The following is an 11379-nucleotide window of genomic DNA, read 5'->3' on the forward strand; positions in this document are numbered from 1 at the left end:
TATTTAACTTTCATTTGTACATTTCAGGTTCCATATGTGCTGCATGCAGAGTAGCCTTCATCTATTTTATACATTGGTACAAACATATTTGTAATTATACAACTTCCTAAAAACATGTTTTTATTAATATCCAAGATATTGTAACTGTATATGACTGAATCCCTGAACAGTTACGAAATATTCACTGATAAGAATGCAGTGCTTTGGACAAAACGTGTAAACTTAAGGCACAATAATTCTCTACTGTGTGGTTTTCAGTATGAGAACCAGATAGAATGCATTTCATATAATGTTATGGTGCAATATATAGTTTTCACTGTCACAAATTTGTTCACAACAGACAGATTTCTGAACTTGTCAGTACACTGAATACAATAAAATACAATTTTACGTCTTTATTTATTGCAGCTATTCACTGTTTCTTTTGATCTAGTGAAATAATTGTAAAAAATTTCATCGGGTTTAACTTCATTGTCTGGCATCTGAGTTTTTGAACATAGTCTTTGCGCTCTAAAAGAAACTAGATCCCACTCTGTTATTGCAATAAGGATCCAATTAAATCTCAAGTAGATACATACCTGTTAGTTCCACCTAAATCACCAGAGGCCTCCGCTATTGAGACCATTTATAAATTAAAGGTACAGTCTGTAGTATTGCGTGGTATTTAGCAGAACAGACCTCTAAGTTTGTTTGGATAAGTGTATGATCGGTGGAATATAAAAATAGTTTTATTTTTGTTGACTTAAAATTAGTCTTTTTTATTTACACAAGGAGCGGGTCCAAGGCCGCCATCTTACACAACCATGTTTCTACAGTAGTGTAAAACGGACAAACTAGTGAGGACCATACACATTTTGTATTTAGTGAGTGGTTGCGCAAAATGCACTGGTTGAAAGACAAAGAAGAAGAGAGTGGTTGTTTTGTTCTGAAGAATTAGTTCTGAATTAAAAATTTGACAAATGGAGGATCACATTTATCCCAGCAGCTTCTTGTCCTCATAGGCCACCATTGCTTGTGGAGCTTCAATAACAGAAGGGTGAGCATGGGAGTGTTTCAAAACTAGAAATTCAATGCTAGATATTCACATTTTTACACACTGTACCTTTGATGTATTTTCTCTTAATGTCAATGACAACAGTTAAAAAAATCTATCAAATAGCAATCAAACCCTGAAATAGTAGAGCAGATTTTGTTGCTCTATGGTTCATGCTTCCATTTTGGTCCCATGTTTGTAAAGTCTGTTCAGAAGTAGTTGTGAATGACCTTGAAGGCCAAGTTTAATACAGTTTGAGTCATTTAGTCGTTGTCATGGAACACCCACTCAATTTCCGGCTCATCATCGAGGCGCATAACAAGGTAGGACACCAACTGGAAGAGGTTCTGCCATAGACCCAAGAAGAGGTACAAATAGAAGTCACTGGCGTCTATTTGACAGTGGATCCCTGAGTAATTCAAGTCACACACACACTCAAAACTGTTTACGTAGTTCACACAGAAGCCTCCGTTCATACATGGGTCCGATGCACACTCGTCCACATCCCGCTCACACCTGGAAGGTAACAAAATGAGAGAATTGTGAAACAAAAGTAGAAAAAGCAGTTTAAGATGTATCAACAGAACAACTGTGACATTGATAGAAATATTTTTTTTTTAAAGACTGAGGAGCTTTTTTCTGCCATAGGAGTCTACTGTGGTTAAACTACAGGGCTAGGGGACTATTGTGATGGCTGTGAGTGGACTTTTAATGGTATTTTGTTGCACTTTAATGGGAATCTGTCCTACACAATTGAAACTTTGATTGAAAAATTAAAACTTGAATGGTGAATTTTAGGCCAGAGGGGGGCAGTGGAATATCATCACCGTCGAATATGATGGGGCAAGTTTGTGAGCACACTGGCATTTTTGCAATTCTGGTACCAAATTATATTAGCATTCATTTGGATTTGTGCTTTCAGCCACTCCATTAGTTTCAGCTGGTTATTCACGTTGTTCAAAAAATCCATATTGGTCTCCCAAACTCTGGTAAAATAAATCATCCATAGCTTCTTACTGATTTATACTGTCAACAGCTAGTTGCTTATTTTGTCTACTGCCTGCCTTTACTGGCTCAACAGATGGTGGGAATTTAGTAGCCTTTGTGCTCTCAACATCTCCCCAGTGTATTTCATAAACAACACTGAGAGAGTTGAGAGTGAACCAACAAAGTCAAGGTAAGGGCCATAAAACCAAACCAAGTAGGGTAAGGGACAAAGAAATGTTTTGTGACCTGAAGTGTTGGGCCACTTAAAGTAACACTTTTCACATTACATTTGAAACTTGGTTCAATGCCTTTCTCAAAATATTGACCATAGCAGCTTTAAGCACAAGCCTGTGGCAGGATTTTTTAATCTATTTCTGGTATGCAACTCTAGTCTAAGGTCTCCAGATTCTCATTGGAATAAGTACTAATAAATAATACTCATAAAAAAAATAGTATTCAAAATTTCATTCAAAATGACAATTTACTAATCTTAAAAGTCTTTACAGCCGTGTGACTCCATGTGACACCCTTTGGTGCTGATCCCCATTGTTGATAAACACCGGGTTCATGACCCATTGGAAGCAAAGAGGATTAAATATCGTTAAGTGTTTCGTACCACAGTCCAGTGAAACCAGGTAGGCAGTAACAGGTGTCGTTTGTGTCTGAGCAGTTCCCTCCATTATAGCAGCTGTAGGTCCATCTTGTTCCCGCACATGTCGATGTAGGAAGCTGAGGAAGTCTGAACCCACAGAAGAACATAAGAAATGTCAATTCTCCATATTCACATGGTAGCCTCATCAGGGAGTGAAGTTGAAAATGCTGCTTTTATGTTGTACTGCTGTTTTCCAGTTTTTAAATCATATAAACTACTATGTAACCATGTCAAATCGGAATGAGCTTTCAGCCATTTTCTAGCTAACAGTTGTCAAATGAAGTAAGTAGCTCAATATGATAATACTAGTTGATATCTTACTGTAGCTATCAATTTTTCACAGGTTTTAATATTGCCAGGTTTCCTCCAAATTTTCACAATACGTAGTTTCATTAGTAACTTATTAATTAAGAAGAGGTGAAATGGGGTGACTCCTGGCCTCCACTGTTTGTTGCATATCACCCCCTGCTCTCTGCTCCCAACATTTTCTGCCTTTCTACAGCTGTCCTATCAATGGAGTCAAAAATGCCCAGAAATATAACTTTAAACAAAAAAAAGAAGAGGTGAACTGATATTTCTTCAGATAAATCCTGGTACACAGCATCGGAACTTTAAATGGTGGCTGTGTGAATTTTGTCCATACCCTTTTTTATCCTGTTGGAATTAATAATAACTTTACTAATTTACTTGGTTTAGGGACACAATAACAAAATACTTACGGGCTTATCTCGATGTACCATGGAGCTTCCGGGATCTTCTTGCTACAAGAAACCAGTTTGCAAATCATTAGAATTCAGAGCTTTTTACCCCTCTAGCTGTATTTGATACTGATAGCTTAATGTCATATTACTTTTCTATGAAAGAACTCACTCGCAGTATTGGCCAGTCATATTCTGTGGGCAGAGGCATGCATAGGTTGTGAGTCCTTTGATGCATGTGGCTCCTTCACCACAATTGCTGTATCCACACATATCAACTTCCGTTTCACACAGTTCACCGCTGTACCCATGCTCGCACACACACTTAAATCCCCTTTGTAGGTTGGTGCAGTTGCCATAGATACATGGGTTAGAAATGCAGGTATCTGTTGGGTCTTGGCACAGTGAACCTGTCCACTCTGAGGTGCACTTGCAGCGATGGAGGTCGAATATGTCTTCACACACGCCCTCGTTCTTACATGGGTTTGGGGAACACACACTGGATCCCCAGCAGCCATAATGTGGGGCGGCGTTAGTGTTAACCCTTGTAAACTGCTCCTCCTGAGGTCGGGGGAGGTTCAGCTCTGTATCAAGGTGGAAAGGGAGAGGCAGCCCTCCAATCTCAACTGTACCCAGACAGCCAGACATGCTCACTCCAGCGTCCAAGCTCAGCCCTCCCAAGAAGATGTCCGCTCCCTGTTTTAGAAAATCCAGGTTCCCTGCAAGTGTTCCAGACATGCTGAGCTCTTCCTTGTCTCTATCTACAACCATGATCCACCTGGAGTTTGGAAATATCAGGTTCTCCACGCTGAGCTCCACACTGTGCCACTCTCCATCATTGATTGGGCCTTGACTTTGAACAGTGGTCTTAGTGGACTTATCAACCTGGAGCTCCATGACCACATTAGAGTCTTGGACAGATATGGTGAAGTAGTCCGAGTCTTTTTGTGCATGCAATATGGTGGCAGTGTTCTGTCTCGTGCGAAAGCTGAGAGAGACGCTGCTGAGACTATTCTTGATCCTCCCATTGCTTCTGTAGTGCAAAATGCTGCTTTCTGCCCGGAATGTCACATTCGACAAACCTGGAGGAGAGACATGAAAGATACTGAATTAACTAAAATGCCACTTTTACTTTTATTTTCATTTAATCTACACCAGTGTCAAGGTGTAGAGCCAATCACAGTAACGACCCCTGACCTTGCAGGCAGCCAAAAACATTAGCAAAGGCCAGATTTTCAGAGGGTTTTAAGATAGTCTTCAACATCAAGTATTCAATACGTAGTAGCCTATCACAAAAGATGAGTTTTTCACTCAAATGGTGAAAAACTGTGTCATTAGGACAGTATAAGTTTGGTTCTAATAGACTGGATTTTAGCAATCTTGAAACATGATGGATAAGTCTGATGTAGAACAGCTTCACAATTCTGATGTAGACAGTGGATATCCAGGTAAATTTAATCAATCCCTTCCTTATGCTGTTTTATTTTCCACAGTCTGACCAGCAACAGGAGGCCTGATAATGGAGTCGTAAAGTTTGGCTACAGACTAGACTGTTAGCTGAATATACAGACGTCTTAATAAAAACAAATAGGTGAAATTGCCATGAAACAATAGCCAAAAGGTTGTGGGATGGCCTTATAGTTGACACATTCTGCTTCTTGTGCTCACCATTTTTTGTATCCTTTCTGAAACATGACCTGGACAAAAATACTCAGACTACAAACAGAAACCGGAATGCTTCCAACACCCCAAATCTCATCCCTCTCCCACGATTCTGCATTTTTCTGTATTTATAAAGTAAATCTGTTGAGAGGATTTTAGACTGAAATAACCAAACAACTGCTAGTATGTGTTATGGTAAACATTACTCAGTTCTTACTGGTGGATGGCCATTTATGATATGTTCTATTCTCTAACCAACAAGTGAGAAGACAAAGATTATAAATAGAAGCAATGGTAATTACCCAAACTACTCTGACTGAACATGTGACTTTTCCAGGAAGAGTTACCATCATAAACTTCTGCAGGCATGTGGCGGTAGACTTAATCTGACCTGGGATTAGCACGTCTTAGAGGAATCCCATGTAAGATCCCTGCTTCAACTCCTTCCCTTCTGTAATCAGCCAACCTGTAATTAATCAGTGCCTCGGCAGAGTGTCCTAAAGAGACTCCACACCACTGAGAGTTCTCTTAGTAGATACAAACCCACATCAGAAACAAGATCGTATATTCAAAGGCCAACATATTTACATTGTAGTCTGTTTCTTGCCGTGTATTTGTGTATAAGATAGGAATGGTAATGATAGCTGTAAAAAGAACACTATCAGTGGCATAGATCTTATCCTTTTTCAATTCTATTGGGGTCTGAGACTTCTTAATCTCACAGTCCAGTGCTTTTAGGTTAATGTTCTTTCTTGGCTTCGAAAAGTGATCACCTCAGGACACTCACACTCAAAACCCTGGGATCGAGGTTGACAAACAGCAGCTGCTGGACAGGGAGACAGCTCACACCATTTCACCTCCTCGCAGCGTCGCCCTGCAGTGTTGGGGGGGCAGTTACAGATGAAATCGTCCCACATGGAGTAACACACTCCTCCATTGAGACAAGGGTTGGTCTAAGGAAGACAAAACCAATCAATTTATCAAGTCAAACTTCTAGTCAGTTGCACAATGTCGTCAGCCATCATTAGTGCAGATAAGGAATGAAAAATGTGCTCAGTAAAGATAATGTAATGATCAGGACAGTACTGATATAACTCACAGCACAGGCGTTGTCACTGCTGCACCCTTGGGCAACATTGATGTGATGCTCCAGGCCGTAAGATTCCACTTGAGTTGCAATGGGATAAAACTGCAGTCGTTTACTGTTTATTCTCAGATCCTGGACACATCCCTTGAAGTAACCACCAAACGAGGCAGAGGCCCTGGAGTGTGGCAGCCCTCCAATGAAGACCAGATCCCCAGGGTGAGCATGGACGGGCCTTATGGGTATGGAGCCCTGGAGCTTGGCTGACTGGAATAAGATGGCCTCCATTCTTTCCAGCTTCACAGTCACAAGATGAAAGTGGCCGTCGCTGACCGACCCTCGGCCAGTAAGGGTCTCGAAGTTGTTGACTTGAACTTGAACCTTGCTGTCTTCCAGCCACAGGCGGAGATACTGGCTGGTAGTATTTGATATGATAAGGAGCATGCCACTGGTCTGCCTGGTGCGAATAAACATGGAAACAGTCACAGAGTCACCTGGGGCATCGTCCAGTGAGAAGATGGCGTAACTCTCCAGGTCTTTGTTTCCAAACCTTGCGGTGATATACTCTGTGTGGATACAGGGAAGAAAGACAACAAGTCAGGGACGTAGACCGCATAACAACATGGACAACTTGATACCTCCCCAAAAGTGAAGCCAAAACAATTAGAGCTCCCTCCTCTGACTTGCCGCAGTATTACCAAGACATTATGTTAGCTTAACTTTTGTACATTGTGATGAGGTGGAGATGTGTCGCCTGTCTTTATCTGCAGTCAGTGGTCATGAGAGCCTTACTTAAACCTTGTTAAGTACAAGTACATCTTTAACAATTTGTCATGAAAATTTAGGAAATACACTTCTTAGCTGAGGAGACTGATACCGCAAATACTCTGTCTGTCCTCAAACAACAAAGCTCCAGTTAGCTTTTGGTTGGCTTAGCTTAGCACAAAGACTGAAAATAGCTAGCTTGACTCTAAAAAATACAAGGGCTGCCATCAGCACTTTAAAACACATAATAAATAGTTATATGTTTTTAATTCGTACCAAAAATTAAAGTTTTTCCAATTATTACACAACTGTTTCTTGCCTGGAAGTCTCCTAAGTTACCTAGCAAACATATGGAAATGACAAGACTCCTCAAGATTTCATATGTTTATATATAAGACAAGTATAAGACAAGGAGGTGCTGGCAGGGGAATTTTGTTAAAGATAAGTAAGGCTAAGCTAAGCAGAGTGAAGCAGAAATGGACTGTTCTTTCTTAAATTTACCTCTCCTTGCAAAGCAAAAGCATGTTCTGGCTGAAAAGTGATGTTATGGACAATTTGGTTTGAGCCCCCTAAACGAGAGGGAAGTTCAGGACACCAATAGTCTAAAATACCTCTGCCTCGCGTGACTCCATCCTTGATTTTCAAAAGTAAAGGAGCTTCAGGTGAGCTACTGAAACACACGTTTTTTTAATCCTCAGCCCAGGTGTTGCTGAATGCCTCCTAATTATATAACTCCTGCTATTTCCACTAGCACTGTAAGCTTCTTTCATGTCTACTGACTAAATTTTCAATCCTGCAGGGAGGCTCTCTCTCTCTCTCTCTTTGGATTCCCCAATTGAAGTGAATAAGGTTGAACCTGAAATGACTTTTGCCATTTTTACAGTAATCCTGTCATAAGTAGTGTAATTCAAATGCTGCAGAAAATTAAACATCATTTTTTAGGCAAAAATGATCCAAGAGAATAATACCTCTGACCCGATGATGGCTCTTTTTTGTAGATCCTACCTCAATATAATTGATTTAGGTTGTTGAGGGGTCAGGTTCTCTCAGATGGATGAAGCAAAGAGGATCAAAATGTGTTTTTTTTAAACTAGATGCAGCAGTGTTTATATGTGTGTATGTGTGTGTTCCCTTACCCTCTGCACAGTTTTGTCCCTCATATGGCCTGTGGCACTCACACAAGTAGCTCCTCCAGCCCTGGCTCACACACCGCCCTCGATTCTGACATGGACTTTCTTCGCACTTGTCTTTGTCGCTGCAGCCCACAGTAATGTTTGCCTGGGCGTCTGAATCTCCTGGCGCTACAACAGGCAACACCAGATGTGAACCTACAAACACATCCCTGAAGCAACCCAAAAAAGCAGGTGGGTTTTCTGATTCATCCTCTGCACTGCTCAAACCCCAGTTCCTCCCGACTACTCCTATGAAGAGGCCTTGACGAACTGTTCCTGGATCGGGGAGAGCTGATGCTTGCTCAAGCAGCGGGATATCAGTACTAAAGTCTCTGGTGCAGCTTCCTTCTGTGCACAGCAGCTTGATTAGGCTGACCTCGCCACCCAGAGATGCTTCCACTGTGTGCCACTTACTGTCTGACAAGTTCTCCGGCAGCTCCTGAACCAGCATGTTGGAGCCTTGACCTTTAAGGCTGCGAAGGCAAAGATGCCCATCATCCAGCTCGATCCTGAGGAGCAGGTCGTCCACTCTGTGCTGCCAGAGGGTGCCAACAGGTCTCGCTGTCCTGAAGCTGAATGTTACATTGAGAGGAGCCTCTGGGTCCAGAAGCTGAGTCTCTATGTACATGTAGCCTCTGGACTCAAATGAGAAAGTGGTTGCGGTCTGGCATTGAGAGCCTGTGAAGCCAGCAAGGCAGAAGCATGTAAAGTTGTGCTGATTGTTGACAAGTAAGGGAGAACACATTCCTCCATTTTTACATTGGTTGTGGTCGCAGCCTAAAAGTGCAGTTGTGCAGTTCTCTCCTCCATACAGACGACCATTTCGACTCTGTTGGGAGCAAAGGCATCTGAAACCTCCATCGTTACTCTCACACACACCACCGTTTTGGCATGGCTGCTGTTCACATCCATTGAAGTTCCCCTTTGAGAAAGCACCTGGCAAGATGAATTAAGTCCAATATTACTTTTTAATGCAATAAAAAATATAAATGCAGGCAAATTAAAAGTTCTGCTATGTACTGCTCAAGGTTATTAGTATGTGTGTAAACTAAATTAAGGTACAGAATAAAAATTAGATGCAAAATCCAAAAGAAAAAAGTAAAAAACTATATTATTACTTATTTGAAAGTTCTGCATAATCTAGAATTTAAAGCACCTGTGCTGACACCTACAGACCATTTCATGATGCATTTGATGGACAAATCAGCAGACAAAATATGGCTAAGATAAGAAGACACAATCTGAGATTATTATTATTATTATTATTATTATTATTATTATTATTGTAATTATAGTATTAACAACACACCTGAAGCCAAATTACCAAAATAGATATACCAAACAGTTTCAAATAGCAGCCATCTCCAGTCAAAACAAACATACTGCAACCAAACATTACCTGCACAAAGCAACAATAACATCCATCCATGCAAGCTGAACCTCAACATTGTCCTTAACAAGTTTCCCAAATTTGAAGATGTTTGGCAGTGTCTTCATTTATGTTCAAAGGCAGATGGGGAATACATGTGTGTGCAGCTCCATCTTAAGCTGTGCTCCTCAATGCATGCATGCCTTAACTGGACTTCCCCGAGCACTGCAAGAGAGATAGGAGGGATTAAGCTAATGCACTTACAATGTCTTACACATTAAATGTGTTCGCAAAGGGAAAGTTCATCCAGTAAGCTAATTTGAGAAACTCCAAACACCTTCCCTAGACAGACCTCTGATGTACTGTTACATAACATAAGTGACAACAGAGGCCCACCTGGCCTGAAATTCAATGTTCCTTTACCTCAATGGCAGTCCTTTGAAATACTCGTATAAATGAATGCTGTCCCTTAAAAGAAGGCATTAACTGTAATGCATGTGTGCACATTTGGGCACACGTGCACTAAAGAGCAGGTGCCCAGTTGGATTCCTGCCTGAAGCCGTTGGCTGGACTGAGGCCCAGTCTTTAACAGAAAACTTGGGTCAATGATTCTAATCCAGTAAGTATCTCTGTCAGTAAAACGTCACTCATGTTCTCAAGTAATTTCTCTAAGGGCATTAAACTTGCTCTTCAGTTGAATACATCGACATGGTTGTTTTCATGGTTATTTTAGTGCTAGTTGTTGTGAAGAGCCCTAGCTTTGGTTTCATTCTGGCATTCTGTCCACAATATTTTATGTAAACAAACTTTAACTCAACTTAAATGTTATTTGAGTCAACTTTAAGTCCTGAATTCTTGCATTTTACTTAACTTAACTTATGAACTAGGAATTGTCAGGTACCTTAAATGCTAAACTCAATGTGTCTCAACATGCTGGATAAATCAGAGTTACATTCTTAAAACCAATATCACAATTTTGAATAACTGATCCAAATTTTAAACAAAATTTGGTTATTGCATTTTTTAAAAACTCACATTTTTTAAATTAATAATTGTATTATTTGTAAGTAATATTGCAAGTAGTTAGCAAGACTGTATGATAGCATGAGGACTGCTGATCAGATGCGTCTTGTCGTGCCAAAAAGCCAACAAATGACGAGGGGTGACTGAGCTTTTTCATTGGTAGCTCCTAAACAGTGGAATGAGCTACCCACTGTACTACGAGTCAAAATGCCCACCACCCTGGATACTTTTAAATCACGTCTTAAACTCATTTTTACTCCTTGGCTTTTAATACAGCACGAGAGTTTATGTTGATCTCTGCTTTTCTTTTAATTTACTGTATTTTAAATTGTACTATTATTTATTTCTACAGTTTGCATTTGTTGTGCAGCACTTTGGTAACCTTGTTGTTTTTAAAACGTGCTATATAGATAAAATGGATTGGATTGAATGTAAGTAGCTAAAATATGGGCCTACAGTATTTAGTAAAAATAGGGATAAAAGCCTTGTAAACTGAAAGCATATTGGACTTTTAAACTTCTTTCTTTCTTTTTTTATGATGGTTGGCATCAATCATGTTTGTGCTTGGAATTTTACTCAGTAAACAAGAAAACAGAAAAAAATTGTTAAAACTTAATTTTAGTTTTGCTAGCAAGCGATAAAGCTAGCAAACTAGAGATGTGACGTTCGTGAACGTGTCGGTCTTTTGAACGGCTCTTTTAGGTAACTGATGAGAACCGATTCGCAGTTGCGAGCCGTTCATTTGGGAGCTGTTTTTATATGCACATTGCCCACACTGCCTTCACATGTCACATGCGTACCCCATGAGTCTTTTGTTCACACTTATTGTCTTCACTTTGTTATCGTTTACATTATTTGATGTGGATTCGAGTCAAAAAGCTGAGATTCTGTTTGTAAAGTAGTTCAGGTGTAGAAACACCAGGTGGGGTAGTAA

The 11379-nt window shown here is 40.3% G+C and overlaps 2 protein-coding genes across 2 annotated transcripts; both read right to left on the minus strand.

The window, feature by feature from the left end:
- Positions 1 to 22: 22 nt before the first annotated feature.
- On the minus strand, positions 23 to 7950 carry LOC117826537 (protein crumbs homolog 1-like). The gene is made up of 7 exons (XM_034702657.1): positions 7850 to 7950; positions 6132 to 6682; positions 5820 to 5985; positions 3543 to 4452; positions 3392 to 3433; positions 2637 to 2759; positions 23 to 1549 (listed from the first exon to the last, which is right to left on the minus strand). The coding sequence occupies exons 2-7, from the start codon at positions 6588 to 6590 to the stop codon at positions 1297 to 1299; spliced, it is 1953 nt and encodes a 650-aa protein (XP_034558548.1). The 5' UTR covers positions 6591 to 6682; positions 7850 to 7950; the 3' UTR covers positions 23 to 1296.
- On the minus strand, positions 6599 to 8835 carry LOC117826678 (protein crumbs homolog 1-like). Its single transcript, XM_034702932.1, has 3 exons — positions 8018 to 8835; positions 7383 to 7450; positions 6599 to 6682 (listed from the first exon to the last, which is right to left on the minus strand). The coding sequence occupies exons 1-3, from the start codon at positions 8796 to 8798 to the stop codon at positions 6599 to 6601; spliced, it is 933 nt and encodes a 310-aa protein (XP_034558823.1). The 5' UTR covers positions 8799 to 8835.
- Positions 8836 to 11379: the final 2544 nt, after the last annotated feature.

Source organism: Notolabrus celidotus, chromosome 15 (assembly GCF_009762535.1).
Source record: "Notolabrus celidotus isolate fNotCel1 chromosome 15, fNotCel1.pri, whole genome shotgun sequence".
In the NCBI taxonomy this organism is placed as follows: domain Eukaryota; kingdom Metazoa; phylum Chordata; class Actinopteri; order Labriformes; family Labridae; genus Notolabrus; species Notolabrus celidotus.

Excerpts from the sequence above, each read along its gene's own strand:
- LOC117826537 (XM_034702657.1), bottom strand. The coding sequence starts at position 6,590 with ATGTTTATTCGCACCAGGCAGACCAGTGGCATGCTCCTTATCATATCA. Across the intron at positions 2,760-3,391 it reads TGGTACATCGAGATAAGCCC|ACTTCCTCAGCTTCCTACAT; the intron begins GTAAGTATTTTG and ends CTGTGGGTTCAG. Across the intron at positions 1,550-2,636 it reads CCTGGTTTCACTGGACTGTG|GTGTGAGCGGGATGTGGACG; the intron begins GTACGAAACACT and ends GTTACCTTCCAG.
- LOC117826678 (XM_034702932.1), bottom strand. The coding sequence starts at position 8,798 with ATGTGTTCTCCCTTACTTGTCAACAATCAGCACAACTTTACATGCTTC. Across the intron at positions 7,451-8,017 it reads GGGACAAAACTGTGCAGAGG|GGGGCTCAAACCAAATTGTC; the intron begins GTAAGGGAACAC and ends CCTCTCGTTTAG. Across the intron at positions 6,683-7,382 it reads CTTTTGCTTTGCAAGGAGAG|AGTATATCACCGCAAGGTTT; the intron begins GTAAATTTAAGA and ends GTATCCACACAG.